Here is a 22416-nt window from a genome sequence, read left to right on the forward strand (position 1 = left end):
TCCAAGTTACCTAGGCATGTATGTATCTTTGGTTTGTTTCTGCTTTGTTATTTTCTTTTTTTTTTCTTTTTTTTTTTTTGTCCAGTCCTGGGGCTTGGACTCAGGACCTGAGCACTGTCCCTGGCTTCTTTTTGTTCAAGGCTAGCACTCTGCCACTTGAGCCACAGCGCCCCCTCTGGCCATTTTCTGTATATGTGGTGCTGGGGAATTGAACCCAGGGCCTCATGTATAGGAGGCAAGCACTCTTGCCACTAGGCCATATCCCCAGCCCTGTTATTTTCTATTTTTAAAGAATGCTTTTATGGGCTGGGAAGGTAGCTTTGTGGTAGAGTGCTTGCACAGCATGCATGAAGCCCTGAGTTTGATTCCTCAGTACCACATACACAGAAAAAGCCAGTAGTGGCTCAAGTGATAGAGCACTAGCCTTCAGCAAAAGAAGCTCAGGGTCAGTGCCCAGACCCTGAGTTTAAGCCCCAGGGCTGGCAATAAATAGATAGATAGATAGATAGATAGATAGATAGATAGATAGATAGATAGATAGATAGATGGATGCTTTTAAGCCCGGTGCTGGTGGCTCACGCCTGTAATACTAGATACTCCGGAGGCTGAGATCTTAGGATTGAGATTCAAAGCCAGCCAGGGCTCTTATTTCCAATTAACTAACAAAAAACTGGAAGTGGAGCTGTGGCTCAAAGTGGAAGAGGGTAGAATTGAGCAAATAACAGTTCCAGGACAGCACCCAGATCCTGAGTTCAAGCCTACAACTGACTCCCAAAGAAAGCTTCTGCTGTACATATATTTCAGTCTTTCTGAGAACTTTGTCATAAACTTTTGAGGCCATCAAACTTTCAAAAAAATTTAGGGGCTGGGAATATGGCCTAGTGGCAAGAGTGCTTTGCTTGCCTTGTATACATGAAGCCCTGGGTTTGATTCCTCAGTACCACATATATGGAAAAGACCAGAAGTGGTGCTGTCCCTCAAGTGGCAGAGTGCTAGCCTTGAGCAAAAAAGAAACCAAAGACAATGCTCAGGCCCTGAGTTCAAGCCCCAGGAATGGGGAACTTTTTTTTTAAGCGAATCTTTACCTTTTTTCAACAAATAAATTTACTGAGTGGCCACCATATACCAGGTATCATACTAAAGCAGCTCTCGTTTTCCATGTAGAGAAAGGCTTGCATACTGTGATACCAACTGAGCCTTCTCTGTGGAGTAGAGTCTAAACATGTAGGAAAGTGGTTGGATACAAGGAGAACTGTTTTCAGGGACACTCACTTCTTTCATGTGGGCAGTTAGGGATGTTTAGGGAAGGTGTCCTGCTTATTAACTGAAATAGGAAAATCCTTTTTCTCACTACTGACTCAGATTTCATTACAGCGTTATAAAGGAAAAACGAGATGCCTATGTGAGCCGTCTGAACACCATCTATCAGAACAATTTAACCAAGGTGTGTATGCTGGGTCTTGAACTTGGAAAAGGAGCTTTTCATTACTGGAGTATGCAACCATGCCTGGACAGATGAAAATGTAGCCTTGGGATGTATCAATTTGTCTTCTTTTTTTATTCAAGGCCTGGGCACTGTTGCTGACCTATCATGCTCAAATCTAGTGCTTTTCCTCTGGAGTCACAGCTTCATTTCTGGCTTTTTGGTGGTGGATTGGAGTTAAGAGTCTTACAGACTTTCTTGCCCAGCCTGGCTTCAAACTGCAGTCCTCAGATCTCAGCCTCCTGAGTAGCTAGGATTACAGGTGTGAGCCACTGGCGCCCAGTTTTTTATTATTACTATTATTATGTAGTTGTATGAAGAGGCTAAAATTCTATGTCAGGTTATGAGTACAGTGCTTCTTTTTTTGCCAGTCCCGGGGCTGGAACTCAGAGGCCTGAGCTCTTCAGCTCTAGGCGCTCTATCACTTGAGCCACAGCCCCACTTGCGGCTTTTTCTGCGTGTGTGGTACTGAGGAATCTAACCCAGAGCTTCATGCATGCTAGGCAAGCACTCTACCGCTAAGCACATCCCCAGCCCCAGTACAATGCTTCTTAATCAGTGTCACCCCTTCCATGGTTCTCCTTATTTTCACCTTCCCATCCTTTGAGTTTGGTAGTTCATTTTTTATATAATGTATGTTGAATATAATGACGGCATTGGCATTGGCATTGGCTCACTCCTGTGTGCCCTCTTTGTCCTTCCCCTGAAAACACATTTGATTTCCTACTATTCATTTTGATAAACAGTTCATTAGTTGTTCAGAGGAGTCACAGCTTCAGATTCCTCCCTTAAATATACTCCTTTAGTCAGTTTGTGTGTAAATGCACTGAACCCTATATATGTTATCATGCATGCATAGTTGTATTTTACATCTAGCTTCCACACATAAGAGAAAACATGTGCCATTTGTCCCTCTGAGCCTGACTTAATTCACTCAATATGATTTATTCTAGGTCCATCCATTTCCCTGCATAAGACATAATTATTTCTATGGATGAGTAAAGTTCCATTATCTATAGGTACCACATTTTTCTGATCCTCCCATCTAATGTGCGGCATCTGAACTGTTTCCATAACTTGGCTATCATGAATTGTGTGACAGTGAACGTGGACATGCAAGTGTCTCTACTGTGTCCTGACTTGGAATGTTCTGGGTAGATGTCCAGAAGTGGTATGGCTGGATCATGGTGTAGTTCTGTGCTTAGTGTTTTGAGGAATTTCCAAACCACCTTCCAGAATGGCTGTAGTAGTTTACATTCTTATCAACAGTGCAATGTGGCTCCTTTTCCCACACCCCCATTATTCATATTCTTTTTTTGTTATATTCATATTTGTTATTCATATGTTATTTTTATTCTTTTTTTTAATTTCTTTTTTCAGTAGTGGGGCATGGACTCAGTGCCTGAGCACTGTCCTTGAGCTCTTTTGCTATGCATAAAGTAAAGAATACAGAGTCATCAGAAACAAAAAAAAAAAATAAGAAAGAAGTCCTTTGTTTCCATATATTTGGAGTTTGTTTCAGTATGCATATTATCTTATATACATATGAAGAAGAGCTTGGGTATTGCAACTTTGTGATTCTCTCCTAAGACTGTCCTCTTTTGGTCTTACTGTATGTATCAAGAATCCTGAAATTTGTCATCTCCCAGTGCATTTTAGATCTAACTTGTGCATATTGGGGAGGACCTGTGCCTGTTTGTCTCTCTGATCTTGGCTTCCTTCACTTAACATGATTTGTTCGAGTTCCATCCATTTCCTTGCAACTGACATTTTTTTCTTTCTAATGGCTGTGTAAAATTCCATCTTGTATAGATTCCACATTTTTTGGATCCACTCATCTGGGTTGTTTGCATGTCTCGGCTATTGTGAATCATAGCAGTGAACATGGATGTGCAGGTGTCCTTATCATATCCTGGTTCATGATGTTCTGCGTAGATGCCAAAGAGTGGTATGGCAGGGTGGTAGGGAGGTTCTATGTTTAGTTTTTGTGAGGAATATCTAGACTGCTTTCCAGAGTGGTTGTACTACTTTACGTCCCCACCAGCAGTGCAGTAGGGTTTCTTTTCCCCCACATCTCCAATGGCATTAGCTGTTGTCAGAATTCAAAATGTCAGCCGTTCTAACCAGAGTAAGATGGTATCACAGGGTTGTTTTTGTTTTGTTTTGCTTGTTTTGTTTTTTGCCAGTCCTGGGCCTTGGACTCAGGGCCTGAGCACTGTCCCTGGCTTCTCTTTGCTCAAGGCTAGCACTCTGCCACTTGAGTCACAGTGCCACTTCTGGCCATTTTCTGTATATGTGGTGCTGGGGAATCGAACCCAGGGCTTCAAGTATACGAGGCAAGCGCTCTTGCCACTAGGCCATCTCCCCAGCCCCACAGGGTTGTTTTGATTTGCATTTCTGTTAAGGCCAGGTATGATGAGCATTTCCTCATGTGTTCCTTTGCCATTCTTAATTTCTTCTGAGAAGTCTCTCCTCAGCTACCTTACCCATTTAGTAATTGTTATATTAAGGCTGGGAGGGGTTAGTTTCTTGTGGTCCTTGTATATATTGTCTAATGTATTGTTGGCAAGGATCTTTTCGCAATTGATTGTCTGTCTTTCTTGTTTAGTAACTATGTCCTTAGCTGTGCAGAAACTTTATTTTAATGTAGTCTCACTTGTCAAATCTCTCTCCAATCTGTTGTGCCCATGGGACTCTATTCAGGAAGTTCCTGCCTATACCTGTAAGTTCTAATGCTCTCCTACTCTCAGTAGTTTCAGAGTTTCAGGTCTAACATTGAGGTCTTTGATCCACTTTGAATTGATGTTGGTGCACAGTGATAAATAGGGATCCGCTTTCCATTTTCTGCATATGGCTGCCCACTTTTCCCAACACCAGTAGTTAAAGAGCTACGTTTTTTTTACAGTATGTCTCTGGCTTCTTTGTCAAATATCAGGTAACTGTAAGTATGTGGTTTTATTTCTGGGTCTTTTTTTTTTTGCCAGTCCTGGAGCTTGAACTTAGGCCCTGAGCACTGTCCCTGGCTTCTTTTTGCTCAAGGCTAGCACCCGTTGAGCCACAGCTCCACTTCTGGCTTTTTCTGTGTATGTAGTGCTGAGGAATCGAACCCAGGGCTTCATGTATATGAGGCGAGCACTTTACCACTAGGCTATATTCCCAGCCCCATTTCTGGGTCTTCTAATCTGTCCCATTGACCTTCGGGTCTATTTTTGTGCCAATACCAAGCTGTTTTGTTATTATGACTCTGTAGTAGAGTTTGAAATCTGTTATTGTGATACTGCCACATTGTGGGGTTTTTGTTTGTTTGTTTGTTTTTGTTTTTGCCTAGAATTACTTTAGCTATTTTGGGTCTTTTGTTGTTCCATATGAATTTTTGGATTGTTTTCTCTATCTCAGTAAAGAACATTAAGAAGCATAGTACTCACAAAGGGACATGTTAAATTGCTACACCTTTGTACAACTACTTATGGATAAATAGAAAAACAAACAGTGAAATAAAATAAAATGGAACGAGCTAGAATTATTCTACAGAAGAAGTCATAAAATTATTAGGAAATCAGTTTGTTTGTTTTTTTTAAATACAGCCAGGCAGTGGCTCATGCCTATAATCCTAGCTACTTGGGTTTGAAACCAGTCTGAGCAGGAAAGTCTATGAAACTCTTATGTCCAGTTAACCACCAAAAAGCCTGAAGTGGAGCTGTGGCACAAGTGGTAGAACACTAGCCTTTAGCAGAAAAGCTCTGGGACAGTGCCCAGTTCAAGCCCCAGGGCCAGAAAAACCCTGCGAATTCCAAATCTTGGAGTGTAGTTGGTTTTATAATAAAAGAATTACAAGTGGTCCAGAAATTCTGTAGAGCAAAAGAACAGTTTCTATCTTATGTTCTAGGAAATGAAAAATCTTCCTCCGCCCCCCCAAAACCCCAAAAAACCTATTACCTGTTCTGTTTTCATTCAGCCTACACCTTTTTTGTTGTTTAGCACCTCACAAGAACTCATTACCTGGAAGAAAGGTCATTCTGGAGGCTTGTGGTTTTGGCAGTGATCTTAATTCAGTTAATTAAGCCAGGCACCTGCAGGAGCAAGACTGGAGGGGTGCTTGGGAAGGAGGAAGGAGCTCTGTTCAGAACGAAGCATGTTCCGGAATGTAGAAACGCCCCGTCCCTTGTGTGATACTCTTTGTATTATCCTTGTCAGTTGCCTGCGTTCGCATGCCAGGACACATCCTGCTGGCAGAAGCTTGCCAGCAGAAGCCACATTGAGCCCTCGGGCAGAGGATAGCAATAAAAGAAAGCCCACACCTAAGATCGCAGTGCCACTACCATAGAACTTGGCTGTTGTGAAGCATTGCATCTCTGTTTTATTCTTTTTGTTTTCCTCGTCTGCCTTCCTCGCCCCAGAACGTCATTTTCTCCTCTTTTCATTATGAGTAAGGAAGACTTTCTCCCTGATCCGCTTGGAGTCAGAGATGTCTTTTTTCTTGCTCTCTGGGTCTTGGCCTATGACAGCACTTTCTTCTTACTGTACACCTGGGACATCTAATAGCAACCCCTCGCCTCAGCACCAGGTGCGAGACAACGGTTCCACAGCAATGGGAGCGGCAGAATTGTGTTGGCATCTGCAAGGCCAAAATCCAGATCTTGAGTGGAGAAGTCAAGGGCTGACGTGTGCTTTGGTTTCTGTTGGGCCTGAGCAGCATGCTGACCCTGTTGGCATTCCCTCTCCAGTCCCACATCGAAGTCATCCACGGCCACGCGGCGTTCGCAGACGGTACCCAGCCCACGGTTGAGGTCAACGGGAAAAAATACACTGCTCCTCACATCCTGATCGCCACAGGAGGCCGGCCCGCGCTTCCCGATGAGCACCAGATCCCTGGTGAGTCTTCTAGTGCCATTCGTCACTGACAGTGGCCGGGAGGGCTTGGCTGTGCGTTCAAGTTATTTTAACGTGTGCTGTGCCTTCCAAGTTATACCGTGGGGTGTGCCTGGTCCAGATTTCCATTAAGGAAGGTCATGAGAGAAGGTTCCGGTGGAACTTAAATTTAACTGGTTAAAGTGGTAGCTAATGTTGGGATAAAGTCAGATTTATGTTTAAGACCTGATACATTAACTGTTCAGGAGAGGGAAATCTTACACAGGTGTAGCTAAGTAGCTAGCTGAATAAAACTTTTTATTTTTGTGCTACTTGGGATTTAACCCAGGGCTTTGCATATGATAGGCAGGTGCACTGAGATAGGTTATCCCCTGGTTCATGTTTTTATTTTTATTTTGAGATACTGGGGTTTGAACTTATGACTTTATCTTTGCTCAGTTAGTTTTCCCAGCTGGTACTCTATCACTTGAGTTGTACCTCCTCCCTGGTCTTTTTTATTATCTTAGGGGTAGAATTTGAATCTTTTGGACTCGGGATAGTTTTAAACCACAGTCTTCTGAATTTCAGCCTCTAGATTGGCTAGCATTACAGGTATAAGCGACTGGCACCTAGCTTGTGTTGGGTATTTTTGAGAGAGGGTATTGCTTTATTTCGAGGACTTTGATCCTTCTATTTGTGCTTTCCCCATCTTGCTAAGATGACAAGCACATACCATTACACCCAGGCATTTGTTGAGATGGAGTCCTGAGAACTTTTTTTCTGTGTGTGTCCCTGGTTTCTGGGCTTAAACATAGGGCCTGAGCACTGTCCCTGAGCTTTTGTGATCATAGCTAGCACTCTACCACTTGAACCACAGCTCAACTTCTGAGCTTTGTGGTGATTAATGTGAGGTAAGAGTCTCAGTGCTGAGCCACCATCACCAGGTGAGAACACTCTGTGAGAACTTTGATTTTGCTTGCCTAACTATGATACCCTAACTATGATTACAGGCTTGCATCTCCATTTTTTTTTTTTTTTTTTGGCCAGTTCTGGGGCTTTGGACAAGGCCTGAGCACTGTCCCTGGCTTCTTTTTGCTCAAGGCTAGACTTGAACTACAGCACCGCTTCAGGCTTTTTCTGTTCATGTGGTGCTCAGGAATCGAACCCAAGGCTTCATGCATACTAGGCGAGCACTCTACCACTAAGCCACACTCCCAGCCCCACAGACACATTTTTTTAAAGTAGTTGTCACCTCTGAGCTGAAGCTGTGTCTTGTAATCATGGTGCTTAGATATGGTAAAAATGCCCCATACTTAGTAATTGATGTACATTTAATAATGCATATGAGGTGGCTGCTCAGGAAGGAATCACAGACTGACAACCCAGGCCTTGTCCAGATTACTGGGAGAAGGTGGTTCCTTCCACTGAAATGGAGAGAGGTTGTGATTCGGAAGATAAGGTTTAATTTTTAAGTATACAGATTGAAAGTTAAAAATGTGATACCATATCATGTATTTGCAAATATTCTAAATCACAAAAGAAGTTTGAAGTATTAAGCTTCCAAACTCTTAGTGTGAAAGGTATTCACCCTGTACTGAGTTTGAATCAAAATAGAGTTGTCCCACAGAACCATTAGAAATATGGAACTGGAATTTGAGGGAAAAAAAAAAATACTTCCGGGGCTGGGGATATAGCCTAGTGGCAAGAGTGCCTGCCTCGGATACACGAGGCCCTAGGTTCGATTCCCCAGCACCACATATACAGAAAACGGCCAGAAGTGGCGCTGTGGCTCAAGAGGCAGAGTGCTAGCCTTGAGCGGGAAGAAGCCAGGGACAGTGCTCAGGCCCTGAGTCCAAGGCCCAGGACTGGCCAAAAAAAAAAAAAAAAAAAAAAAAAAAAAAAAAAAAAAAAAAAAAATACTTCCACATTTAGGGTCCAGGGCAAAACAGAGCCAGCGAAGATTGTATTCATGAGAGGTAAAAAGTTCTTGATCCTTTAGAGAAACTTAGATATTATTTAGCCTTCACTGCTACTGTTTTGAGAGAGAAATTTAAGACCTTCACTCAAGAAAGTCTTGGTTGTCAGCTTCAAAAGTGGAGGCAAGGGGTTAGCAAAAACAGTGTATTGGTTGAGTGTTGGGTTCTTGCAGAAAATGTTGTGCTCATTTTGCATAGAGTATTGTGTTCATTTTACAAACTAATCAGTCAGTGTTTTTTTTGTGTGTGTGTGTGTGTGTGCGCGCGCGTGCGCGCGCGCTGAGGTCTGAGAGTCCTGGTGCGCACGCCAGTCCTGGGGCTTGGGACTCAGGGCCTGAGCACTGTCCCTGGCTTCTTTTTGCTCAAGGCCAGCACTCTACCACTTGAGCCACAGCGCCACTTCTGGCTTTTTCTGTGTATGTGGTACTGAGGAATCATGCGCGCTAGGCGAGCACTCTACCGCTAAGCCACATTCCCAGCCCCTTAGTCTATGTGGTTTTTTTGTTTGTTTTTTTTTACATAGGTGCCAGCCTGGGAATAACCAGTGATGGATTTTTTCAGCTAGAAGAACTGCCTAGGTAAGTAGACTTGACCTCAACGCTGCATTCTAGGAATCTTCCTTTCTCCCTTCTAGTCTTTTTTCTTCCTTTCCAATTAATTGTTTTCTTCCTTTTCCGTGTGTGTGTGTGTGTGTGTGTGTGTGCGCGCGCGCGCAGGCATGTGTGCCTGTACTGGTACTGTCTCTTAACTTTTTCACTCAAGGGTGTTGCTTTACTATTTTGAGCTACAACTCTGCTCCTCTTCAGCTTTTTGGTGGCTAATTGGACATTAGAGTGTTACTCTCATTCCTGCCCTAATGGCTTCAAATCAGGATCCTCAGCGCATAGCCTCTTAAGCAGCTAGGATTACCTGTGTGAACCACCATCACCCAGCTGCTCTTGTGTATATGCACGTGTGTGTGCCCATCTGGGGGCTTGAACTTGGGGCCTGGGCATTGTCTGTGAGCTTTTTTGCTCAAGGCTGGTGCTCTGCCACTTGAACCACAGCTCCACTTGCCTTTTTTGCTTTTTGAGACTATGTTGCTCAGGCTGGTAATGAAACCATAGACTCAAATGATCTTTCCACCTCAGCCTCCTGAGTTGCTGGGAATAAGGCCTAAGGCCTCCGCACCCAGTAACATTTCTTTCTTCTAACATTTATTGGAATTTACTGAATTTAACTGTTCTATCTCTTTTTCTTTTTTTGACCTTGAGTACCTCATCTAATAGCCTTCAAGTCTTTTTTTTTCCCTTTGTCAGTCTTGGGGCTTGAACTCTGGGCCTGGGCACTGTCCCTGAGCTCTTCAGCCCAAGCCTAGCACTCTACCACTTGAGCCACAGAGCCACTTCTGGTTTTCTGGTCCTTAATTGGAGATGAGTCTCACAAATCTCAGCCTCCTGAGTAGCTAGGATTCCAGGCATGAACCACCAGAGCCTGGTGAGATCCTCTTTTCATCCATGGTAAGAGAGGAACCGGAGGAGAAACCCTGTGCCTTAGAATCTGGCCTTGATCTGCTGCTTGTTCTGTGCCTGTTGTCAGCCGTGTGAACTTCTAAGCAAGGCTTTTACAAAAAAAACTCTCAAGGACTGTCAGTGAGTAACGAACCATGCTTGTACCTTGACCTTTATTTACCCAGAGTCCCATACAGGTAACAGGACAAGAAAGCTGTTTTGCAGCCTCATAAGTCTTAAGTGAAAATGTCCCATGAAGCCAGGCACTGGTGGCTCATGCTTGTAATCCTAGCTATTTAGGAGGCTGAGATCTGAGGATCACAGTTCAAAGCCAGTCTGGGAAGGAAAGTCCATGAGACTCTTATTTCCAATTAGCTACAGGAAGTAGTGCTGTGGTTCAAAGTGGTAGAGTGCTAAGCTTGAGCAAAAGAGCGTAGGGATAGCGCCCAGGCTCTGAGTTCAAGCCCCACAGTGGGGGTGGGGCGATGTCTCATAAACCAGAACCATATGTTCTGAACATATGGCCGTCTTAGTTCGCCGTGAGCCTGGAAATGCATTAGAGGACAGCTTTCCTCCCCTATGATCTGTCCTGGACAACGCATCCAGAAATGTGGTCATGATTCATAAGGTGTAGATGATGGAAGACAATCTAGAGTCCACAATCCAGTTAGATCATGTCCATTAGCTATTTTAAAACCATTTAAATAAATGTACTGACATGAATGCAAGCTTAATGAATGAATGTGTAAGTTATGAACAAAAGACTCTTGGGAACACAGGAAAATGAATTGAGCTGGCATTGTTCTTCTGGAGTATTTGAGCTGGGTGTGGTGGTATGCGCCTGGAGGTTCAGGCAGGGGAAACAATCGAGCCTAGGCATTTGAGGACAGCCTGAGCCACGTAGCCTTCTCTTATCTCCAGAAGATCTCAACAAGGTCAACAAGGAAATAGCCAGGCTTGGTAGTTCCCCTCTGTAATTCTAGTACTTGGGAGGAGTGCCTTAGGCAGGAATATCGTACACCTAACACCAGCCTGGGTTACACACACACACATACACACACACACACACAAATACATGTACATATACATTTTTGGTGGTACTGAGGTTTGACCTTGTGCAGAGTGCTATACCACTGAGCCCATCCCATCAGCCCTATTTTACACTGGTTATTTTTGCCATAATGTCTCAATTTTATGTTAGAGTCCAATTTTATGTTTGCTGAGACTGGATGTGTACCTCTGCTTAGCTGTTGTTTGAGTCAGAGTCTTTTAGTGCCTACGTTTTTGGCCTGGACTGGCCTCCAGCTGGGGACTCCACCCACCCCTACCCCCCACCCCCACCCCCACCCCCGCCATCATTACCTCCCAACTGTCCAGGATTACAGCTTGAGCTGCATGCCAGGTTATATTTTGCTTGAGACGTTCCTTCCCTTTATTTCTCCTGAAAAGACACAAAAAACTTTGAAACTAGAAATGATTCTTTGTGCAGTAATCCTTGCATCCAAAACTATATATGTGTCTATACACGTATGTGCATGAATATATGCGTATATATGTGTGTATGTATATACACGTACACACACACACACACTTTCTACAAAGGACTATTTCCTATTTACAGTTGGGCTGGGAATGTGGCTTAGTGGTAGAGTGCTTGCCTAAAATGCCTGAAGCCCTGGGTTCAATTCCTAAGCACCACATAAACAGAAGAGGCCAGAAGTGGCGCTCTGGCTCAAGTGGTAGAGTGCTAGCCTGGAGCAAAAAGGAAGCCAGGGACAGTGCTCAGGCCCTGAGTTCTAGCCTCAGAACTGGCAAAAAGACAACAAAAACCCTGCAAAGTGAAACTGGACGCTGATGGCTCATGCCTTTAATCGTAGCTACTCAGGGAACTGAAATGTGAGGTTTAAAGCCAGCCCAGTCAGGAAGGCTGCAAGACGCTCTCATCTCTAATTAACCAGCAGAAAACCTGGAAGTGAAGTTGTGGCTCAAGTGGTAGAGCACTCACTGTAAACACAAAAGCTCACCATCAGTGCTCAGTCCTTGAATCCAAGTCCCAGAACTGACACCAAAAATAAATAAAACTGCAATGTGGCATTTGGACCGAAAAAGGAGATTGTATCTTGAGAAAGAAAATAAAGATGAGTGAAAAAATGAGTCAGTAGTAATGTACTAATGCCAGTTTCTAGTTTTGACAAATGTACTGTGGGTATATAAAACATTAACTTCAGGGAGAACTGAGCAAAGAGCAGAAGGAAATCTCATAGAATCTTTGCAACTTGTTTGTGAACCTAAAATTAGTCTGAAGTCAGTTTATTTTAAAATGCTGGCTGTCTGCTTTCTTTTCAGCCGCACTGTCATCGTGGGTGCCGGCTACATTGCTGTGGAGATAGCTGGCATCATGTCTGCGCTGGGCTCCAAGACGTCCCTCATGATCCGGCACGACAAGGCAAGTCCCGCCCTCCGCTTTTCTTTTTTCCTTAATAATTATTTATTTGTTATTTATTATTATAAAGTGATGTACAGAGGGGTTACAGTTTCATACGTAAGGCAGTGGGTAGATTTCGCTCTTTCTCCCCCCTCCCCCTCCCCCTTTCCCTCTCCCCCCATGAGTTGTTCAGTTGGTTTACACCAAATGGTTTTGCAAGGATTGCTTTTGGAGTCGTTTGTCTTTTTATCCTGTGTCTCTCGATTTTGATATTCCCTTTCCTTTCCCTAGTTCTAATACCAGTATATACAGTATCCAGGGTACTCAGATGAGATACAGTGATAGTGTGGGTACAACCACAGGAAGGGGATACAAGAGGATCATCAAGAAAAGAAGCTACGGGCTGGGGATATAGCCTAGTGGCAAGAGTGCCTGCCTCATATACACGAGGCCCTAGGTTCGATTCCCCAGCACCACATATACAGAAAACGGCCAGAAGCGGCGCTGTGGCTCAAGTGGCAGAGTGCTAGCCTTGAGCGGGAAGAAGCCAGGGACAGTGCTCAGGCCCTGAGTCCAAGGCCCCGGACTGACCAAAAAAAAAAAAAAAGAAAAGAAGCTACGGTTTCACATGGCATGTTGAAAGTGATTACAACAGTGATATAACACTTGTTTCCATAACATGGAATTCAGGTTTTGGTTTTTTTTTTGTTATTCTTTTTTTTGCCAATCTTGGGGCTTGAATTCAGGGACTAACCACTGTTCCTGGCTTCTTTATGCTTAATAGCACTCTACCTCTTGAGCCATAGTGCCACTTTCAGCTTTATCTGTGTATGTGGTGCTCAGGAATGGAACCCAGGGCTTCATGCATGTAAGGCAAGCACTCTACCACTAAGCTACATTCCTAGCCCTTCTTTTTTTTTTTTTTACTCCAAAACAGGAATTGATATAGTGAGATATAATACAGATGCATAGTGATGGCATAGGAAAACAACTCTGCTCCCAATTACAAGCATGAAAGACCTAAGAGGAAAGATGATTCCGTACTGAAATCTCTCACAAGTTTGTAGGCCATATACACACACACACATAAATATATACATGTATATGTATTATACAAGTATTAGCATAATAATATGTTATATATATACATACCCTAATGTTTTATTAAGATAAATCGTTGGGGGCTGGGAATATGGCCTAGTGGCAAGAGTGCTTGCCTCATATACATGAAGCCCTGGGTTCGATTCCCCAGCACCACATATATAAAAAATGGCCAGAAGTGGCGCTGTGGCTCAAGTGGCAGAGTGCTAGCCTTGAGCGAAAAGAAGCCAGGGAAAGTGCTCAGGCCCTGAGTCTAAGGCCAGGACTGGCAAAAAAAAAAAAAAAAGATAAATCGTTGGATCAGGTTGAAGCTTAAAGAAAATGATATCAGTTTCTAATAATCTGGTTATATGAACTTAGACAGATTTTAATAGTTCACCAAATATTAACCATCACGCCATCATTCCAGATCCCTAGGAACATTGTACAAGTCAAAAGTTAGAAATTTTCAGGCTTAGAATGTGGCTTAGTGGTATAGTGCTTGCCTAGTATGAATGAACCCCTGAGTTCAATTCCTCAGTACCACCTAAACAAAAAATAAATAAAATTAGACCAGGTTCCAGTGTCTCACACCTGTAATCCTAGCTACTTAAGAGGCTAAGATCAGAGGAACGTGGCTTCAAAGCCAGCCTAGGCAGAAAACTCCCTGTGAGACTCTTATCTCCAATCAACCTCCAGAAAAACAGAACTGGCTCTTTGGCTCCAAGTGGTAAGAGTGCTAGCCTTGAGCCAAAGAGCTTAGGGACAGTGCCCAGGCCCTGAGTTCAAGCCCCATGACTGACCCCCCAAAAAAGAAGAAAAACAAAACATTAGAAGAAAAAAAAAACGTTAGAAATGTTCTTCCTTCCTGCAACATATTTTTACCTCTTAGCCAAAAAGTGCTGAAAGAACTCTTATTATCAGATGACAACACTCGGAAATGAAAACAAATTAATGGGGAGGCTAAAGAGGGGGGGGGGCACAAAAATTGAGGGATGGGCTGGGAATGTGGCTTAGGGGTAGAGCGCTTGCCTAGCATGCATGAAGTCCTGGGTTGGATTCCTCAGTACCACATAAACAGAAAAAGCCAGAAGTGGTGCTGTGGCTCAAGTGGTAGAGTGCTAGCCTTGAGCAAAAAGAAGCCAGGGACAGTGCTCAGGTCCTGAGCTGGCAAATAAAAATAAAAATGGAGGGACAGTGGGCTGGGAATATGACCTAGTGGCAAAAGAGCCTGCCTCCTTTACATGAAGCCCTGGGTTCGATTCCCCAGCACCCCATATATGGAAAATGGCCAGAAGTGGTGCTGTGGCTCAAGTGGCAGAGTGCTAACCTTGAACAAAAGGAAGCCAGGGACAGTGCTCAGGCCCTGAGCCCAAGGTCCAGGACTGGCAAAAAATAAAATAAAATAAAATGGAGGGACCGAGGATGAACACATGCAGCAGTGCTACTCATTAGACACTAGGTTGAAAATGAACTGTACAATTTGTGGGTGGGCAAACGAGAGAGAGCAAGGGAAAGGGTGACATTTTCCAAAATGAAATGTATTCTGCCTGACTGATGTAACTATAACCCCTCTGTACGTTGCCTTTATAATAACAAAAATATTAAAATATACATCTTAAAGACAATGAATACAGGAGCTGGGAATATGGCCTAGTGGTAGAGCGCTTACCTCGCATACATGAAGCCCTGGGTTTGATTCCTCAGCACCACATATATAGGAAATGGCCAGAAGTGGCGCTGTGGCTCAAGTGGCAGAGTGCTAGCCTTGAGCAAAAAAAGAAGCCAGGGGGCTGGGAATATGGCCTAGTGGTAAAGTGCTCATCTCGTATACATGAAGCCCTGGGTTCAATTCCCCAGCACCACGTATACAGAAAATGGCCAGAAGTGGCGCTGTGGCTCAAGTGGCAGAGTGCTAGCCTTGAGCAAAAAGAAGCCAGGGACAGTGCTCAGGCCCTGAGTCCAAGGCCTAGGGCTGGCAAAAAAAAAAGAAATACTATATGTACTTGCATTTACATTTTTGTCAATCCATTTGAAAATACCATTACACATCATGTAGCATGTCTGTTACTATGGTTTTTATCTTCAAGTAGTTTGTAGCATGTCTTTAATCCTTTTCCCCCATCCATTCTTCTGCCTGACTTTGTCTGCAGGTCCTTAGAAATTTTGATTCAATGATCAGTTCCAACTGCACAGATGAGCTGCAGAATGCCGGCGTGGAGGTCCTGACGTACTCACAGGTATGTGTGCCGACGGCTGCGCAGAGCCCTTCCTCATCTGTTGCTGGGGCATCACAATCCTTGCTTTTGACTCTACTCAGATAGTTGTTTGTTGTTGTTATGACTTTTTTTTCCATTGAGGATGGAAGCTAGGGACTCACACATGTGGAACCAATACTCTACCTCTCAGCTACAATGCAGCCTTCAATTGTTTTGTTGCTGTGGCTTTTTTTTTTTCTTTCCCAATCTTGGCGCTGTTCCTGAGCTTCTTTTGCTCAAGGCTAACACTCTTATCACTTGAGCCACAGCTCCAATGGCAGTTTTCTTGGTGATTTATTGGAGATAGAATCTCATAGATTTTTCTACCGAGGTTGGCTTTGGACATGTGATCCTCAGATCTCAGCTTCCTCTGTAACTAGGATTACAGGCATGAGCCACCAGTGCCCAGCTCCGATTAGTTGTTTTGTAAACATAAACTCTGCATTTACCTCTTTCTACTTCTGGACTACTGCCAGTTCTTTTCTTTTTTATTTATTGTAAAGGTGATGAACAGGGGGATTAGTTACAAAAGTAAGGTAATGGGTACTTTTCTTTTCAAACACTGTTAACCCACCGTCATTTTCTCTGGCTTACCACTCATATTTACAGTAATGTAATATTAATTTACATTAATAGAGTCAAAGTATAAAAGGTTAGGAGCCGGGCGCTGCTGGCTCATGTCTGTGAGCCTAGCTACTCAGGAGGCTGAGATCTGAGGATCACAGTTCAAAGCCAGCCTAGACAGGAAAGTCATTGAGACTCTATCTCCGATTAATCTCAGAAAACTGGACATGGCACTCTGGCGCCGAGTGGTAAAGCGCTGCCCTTAAACAAAAGAGCTCAGGGACAGCACCCGAGCCCCACAACTAAGAACAGCAACAACAAAAGGTTAAAAACCTGGCAGTTGAATTTACAACTAAAAATGTAGATGTTTGTGCTCAGGTGCCATTTTGCACATCCTTATTTTTCAAGTTTATATTTATTTTTCAGGAAATAGTATGGAATCTATTTTTAATGTACATCACATTTTGGATTTTGTAGATGGAATTATCAAATACTTTGTTTTCCAGAGAATCGGTTGAAGTTCTGTAGACTTTCCCTAAAGAACTAACCTTGTAAAAAAAAAAATTATTCTTTTTCCCCCACTGGGAAATGTGTTTACCAGTTACACAAGAAGGAATTTAATTTATTGTTCATTCATCTTGTGTTGGTCCTGGGGTTTGAACTCAGGGCCTAGGCACTATCCCTGTACTTTTTTGTTCTAATTTTGTTGTAACTAATATTCCACCACCTGAGCCACAGCTCCACTTTCAGCTTTTTGTGTGTGTGGTTTATTGGAGATAAGTCTCAAAGACTTTCCTGCCCAAGATAGTTTTGAACCTTGATCCTCAAATCTTGGCCTTCTGAGTAGCTAGGATTACAGGCAACAGCCTCTGGCACCTAGCTCAAGAAGGGGTTTTATTTTATTTTGGGGGGGGGGGCGGGGCAGTCCTGGGGCCTGGGACTCAGGGCCTGAGCACTATCCCTGGCTTCTTTTTGCTCAAGGCTAGCACTCTACCACTTGAGCCACAGCGCCACCTCTGGCCTTTTTGGATATATGTGGTGCTGGGGAATTGAACCCAGGGCTTCATGCGTGCTAGACAAGCTTTCTCCTGTTAAGCTACATTCCCAGCCCCAGGAAGGGATTTTATAATGGCAAGCTAACTATTTAGACAATATTCATCTTCCTTCTTCCTCACCCCTCCTTGCTAGTACCCTACTTTCCCCCTTCCCCTAGCAGAGCCTGTTTGTCTTTCTGGATTAAAAATATTTGGGGTGCTGGGAATATGGCCTAGTGGCAAGAGTGCTTGCATCCTATTCATGAAGCCCTGGGTTCAATTCCCAAGCACCACATATATACAAAATGGCCAGAAGTGGCGCTGTGGCTCAAGTGGCAGAGTGCTAGCCTTGAACAACAAAGAAGCCAGGGACAGTGCTCAGGCCCTGAGTCCAAGGCCCAGGACTGGCAATTAAAAAATATATATATATTTGGGAGGGGCTGAGAATGTGGCTTAGTGGTAGAGGGCTGCCTCCCATGCATGAAGCCCTGGGTTCAATTCCGCAGCACCACATACACAGAAAAAACTGGAAATGGCGCTGTGGCTCAAGTGGCAGAGTGCTAGCCTTTGAGCAAAAGAAGTTCGAACAGTGCCCAGGCCCTGAATCCAAGCCCTAGGACTGCCCCCCCCCAAAAAAAATATATGTATGTATGGAAAATGGTAAGTGTACTGGACATGGATAGGTTTTTTGTCATTATTCCCTAAATAATAGATTCTAGTAACTATGTAGTAGAATTTAGATTGTGTTTGCTATTATAAGGAATCTGAAGAGGTCTTACAGTGTTTTAATAGGATGAACACTATGCCAATACTTGTCTATTTTATATTAACAACCTCAGTATCTGAGGATTTTTCATATCTGTTGGGGGCCCTGAAACTAGTCCCCTGTAGCTTCCAGGGAAAGCGGTATATACTCACTGCCCTTCACAGACTCTTGTTCCTTTCCTCCATTCTGAGTGTGGACGTTGGGAGAGAAATTATGACCGTACCGTTTGGAAAAGTTTCCTAGTTAAAATTGCTTTCAAGTGACTGCACTTACATGTGTGATTTAAAATATTCCCTCCGTATTGAAGAAGCACACCTAGAAGTAATGTGTTTAAGGTTCAGCATTTCAATGGTGACTTAGGCTGACATTCCCAGTCGTTGTATACAAACGTGAGTAGGCGGTGCTCCAGGGAGCTCCTGGGTTGGTGGCTTTGGCTAAGAGTGACCATCTATTTCAGTTATAGCTTTCAGTGTGGATTGATTTATTGAAGATGTGTAAAATTCTAGTTACCTCTTTACTTCCTTCTTTCTATCTTCCACTCCTCCCTGTTTCTCACCCTCCCCCCCCCCATACATTTAACAAGCACATTTTATTTGTCAATAGGTCAAGGAAGTTAAAAAGACTTCAGAAGGCTTGGAACTCTGCATGGTTACTGCAGCTCCTGGTAGAAAACCCGCCTTTACCACAATTCCACATGTGGACTGTCTTCTCTGGGCCATCGGGCGGGACCCAAATTCCAGGGGCCTGAATTTAAACAAACTGGTAAGATGACTTACTTTGTCCCCAGCAGTCTCTGATCTGTTATTAGTCCTGTGTTCCCCTCCATGTACAACTTGGGTGGATTGCACTGATTTTCTCCTGATTCCTTGCATCCACTTAGTCATCAAGTCCTAAGACTTCAGAAATATTTTCCCTTTCCAGAGTGATCGCCTGCATCTGGTCCCTGCTGAAATTCGAGGGATCCTGATCTAGGTTGTTCAGCAGTCAGTGAATCTTACTTGAAAGAAAGTCCTGTACTGATTCCACCATGCTGTATCTAATCTGGATTGCTGAGTATAGTTTTCAACCTAGACATGGTGGTGCTCAGGGATGGGAAGGGATATGACGGTGTCTCTCTTGATTCTGCCGGTGCTATATGCACAGACAACATCCTTTGTTCTTTGAAATTGTGAAGGAAAGTCTAATATAAAGTGACTTGGTGTTGTTCCCAAGTTTGGCCCAAGTTCAAGTTCTCTTACTAGTTGCTTGGCCTTGGGCATCTTGAGTTTTCTGACTTTTCTATTACTTCAAATACAAGATGAGATTAAAAATAGCACTTGCCTCATTGGAGTAAGGAAAGTAGTAATGAGAAAGTGCATGCACGGTACTTAGCTTAGTTGAACACAATGTTAATCTGCGGTTGGTGCTGTGGATAGTTTTTCTGGTATGTAATAGTATTCTGTTAACAATAATAGGATATTTTTTCAGGGAGAAGCAGAACTTTGGGATTGTAGGCAAACACTTCACCAATTAAGCCATGCTCCAGACCTTTTTGTTTTTTGGGGGGTTTTGTTGTTGTTTTTATTTGTTGGTTGTAGGTTTTGAACTCAGGGCCTGGGTGCTGTGTCTGAGCTCTTTTACTTCAGGGTATTATTCTACTATTTTGAGCCACATTTCCATTTCCAGTTTTCTAGTAATTTAATTTAAAGGTATAAGAGTCTTACAGACTTTCCTGCCCTGGCTAGCTTTGAACTGCAATCCTGAGATCTCACTGTCTGAATTATAGGTTTGAGCCCCCGGCACCTGGCTTACATTTTTGTTTTTCAGATAGAATGTATTTAACTTTGGCTGGTTTCAAACTCATAATCCTCCTACCTCTGCCTACCTGTAGATAAGCATTATTGTCAGCTTACAATATTTTATATTTGATGGTGCCTTTGGGTGGTGTAACATTTTAATTTATGTGCTAATACTAATTTCAGTTATATGGATTTATTTTCTTTTGTATTTTTTGTATAGATGCTTAATATTATTTTTTAGTCATGGGGATTAGACTCAGACTTGATTATTCTAAGCATACCCTTCACCACTATATTATAGCACCAAGCTTCGAAGTGTTTTTTATCTATCTTTATCTATCTATTTGTATTTTTGCCAGTCCCGGGCCTTGGACTCAGGGCCTGAGCACTGTCCCTGGCTTCTTCCCGCTCAAGGCTAGCACTCTGCCACTTGAGCCACAGCGCCCCTTCTGGCTTTTTCTGTATATGTGGTGCTGGGGAATCGAACCGAGAGCTTCATGTGTAGGAGGCAAGCACTCTACCACTAGGCCACATTCCCAGCCCTTTTTTTTTTTTTCTTCCTTTCTTCTTTTGTTTGAATATGTTTTAGAGCACAATGGAAATTTTTCTTGGAGTTTTAAAAATAAATAGTAAACTTCAAAAGAATGTGTCTTTGATGGCTGCTTTAGGCTCTGTTATGTCCCTCAGTGATAGGAAACATCTGGCCTATGGGCTGCATAAGGCCTGTGAAATAGTTTGTCACATGATGGGGCAGGCATATATGCTCCCTCCGTACTTCTCTTCAGCTGCCCATATTAAATTTTTTTTTTTTTTTTGCCAGTCCTGGGGCTTGGACTCAGGGCCTGAGCACCGTCCCTGCCTTCTTTTTGCTCAAGGCTAGCACTCTACCACTTGAGCCACAGCACCACTTCTGGCCTTTTTCTCTATATGTGGTGCTGAGGAATCGAACCCAGGGCTTCAAGTATACGAGGCAAGCGCTCTTGCCACTAGGCCATATCCCCAGCCCCATCCCATATTAATTTTTTAGGGCCTACAAATGATATAAAGTTACATGGAGCTGGGCACCAGTGGCTAATGTACTATAATCCTAGCTTCTCAGAAAATTGAGATCTGGAGAATCTTGGCTTGAAGCTAGCCAGAGCAGGAAAGTCCAGGAGACTCCATATCCAAAATAACCAGCAATCAAGTGGTAGAGTAGTAGCCTTGATCAGAAAGAAGCCAGAAACAGTGCTCATGCCCTGAGTTCAAGCCCCAGCACTGGCAAAAAAAAAAACCACCCAAACAGCAAAAAGGTAAGGTGGAGCCCTGGCTCAAGCAGTAGAATGCCATTTGAGCAAATAAGCAACCCACTCTGGTGTGAAACACTAATTTCAAATCCCAGTACTGACAAATAAAGAAAATGACATTTGGGGGCTGGGGATATGGCCTAGTGGCAAGAGAGCTTGCCTCCCATACATGAAGCCCAAGCCCTAGGTTCGATTCCTCAGCACCATGTATACAGAAAACGGCCAGAAGGGGTGCTGTGGTTCAAGTGGCAGAGTGCTAGCCTTGAGCAAAAAGAAGCCAGGGACAGTGCTCAGGCCCTGAGTCCAAGGCCCAGGACTGACAAAAAAAAAGAAAATGACATTTGGCAAAAAACAAAGATTCCTCACTCCTGCAAAGATTAACTTGCTTCGAGAGAAATTCTTCCATGGAAACACAGAAATTCACAACAAAAACATCTTTTATGTGGATTCCATAGAATTAGTGAGTAGTATGTACAGTACTCAGTAAGTAGTATGTGCAGTGCTCAAATTGTTTCATGTTTCCTGACCAGATGAATTATATGTTGTAGTGTCAGATCCTGTTAAAAATTCTCAAAATTATATAAAATATTTGACCTTTTACATTAAGCCAAAGATAGATTTAGGGATGTTTGGATTGAAGGCGTGCCACTGAAATGCAGCAGATTTAGAGGTTTGTTGTGACATTTTTAATAGATGCACTCAATATCTATAGTATTTCCCTTCATAATTTCAGGGGATTAAAACTGATGAGAAAGGTCATATCATCGTAGATGAATTCCAGAATACCAATGTCAAAGGCGTCTATGCAGTTGGAGATGTCTGTGGAAAAGCTCTTCTTACTCCAGGTAATGTGTCTTCTCTTCTGGGAAGAGAGGCTGGGAGTGCTATCTTAAACTCACGCTAGATCCCACTCCGTCTGTGTGCAAAGGATGAATGTCTTTGTGTTGTCAAAATAGTAGAAATGTGGGGCTGGGAATGTGGCTTAGTGGTAGAGTGTTTGCCTAGTATGCATGGAGCCCTGGGTTCCATTCCTCAGCACCACATAAACAGAAAAGGCCAGAAGTGGTGCTGTGTTTCAAGTGGTTAGAGTGCTAGCCTTGAACCCAGAGCTCAGGCCCTGAGTTCAAGCCCCAGGACTGGGGAAAAATAGTAGAAATGTAATGAAATAGATGTTGTTTAAGGATCTGATGTTTTCTGGATACACTCATTTTTTTTTCCTTTAGAAACTCAATAAATTGCTTACTGGAGACTTTAATTTTTATATAATAACCCTTTCATTCTTTTTTTTTTTTTTTTTTTGCCAGTCCTGAGGCTTGGACTCAGGGCCTGAGCACTGTCTCTGAGCTTCTCGGTGCTCAAGGCTAGCACTCTACCACTTGAACTACAGGGCTACCTCTGGCCTTTGCTGTTTATGTGGTAGTGAGGAAT

The 22416-nt window shown here is 43.3% G+C and overlaps 1 protein-coding gene across 1 annotated transcript in view; it reads left to right on the top strand.

Moving 5' to 3' along the window:
- Positions 1 to 22416, top strand: part of Gsr (glutathione-disulfide reductase) — a 44518-nt gene that overhangs the window by 16223 nt on the left and 5879 nt on the right. Inside the window, exons 4-10 of the mRNA XM_048330541.1 lie at positions 1375 to 1444; positions 6208 to 6355; positions 8831 to 8885; positions 12144 to 12243; positions 15456 to 15542; positions 18528 to 18686; positions 21722 to 21833. Coding sequence (XP_048186498.1) covers positions 1375 to 1444; positions 6208 to 6355; positions 8831 to 8885; positions 12144 to 12243; positions 15456 to 15542; positions 18528 to 18686; positions 21722 to 21833 — 731 coding nt within the window. The remainder of the gene's footprint in view (positions 1 to 1374; positions 1445 to 6207; positions 6356 to 8830; positions 8886 to 12143; positions 12244 to 15455; positions 15543 to 18527; positions 18687 to 21721; positions 21834 to 22416) is intronic.

The sequence above is a fragment of the Perognathus longimembris genome, chromosome 21 (assembly GCF_023159225.1).
Source record: "Perognathus longimembris pacificus isolate PPM17 chromosome 21, ASM2315922v1, whole genome shotgun sequence".
Taxonomy (NCBI): Eukaryota; Metazoa; Chordata; class Mammalia; order Rodentia; family Heteromyidae; genus Perognathus; species Perognathus longimembris.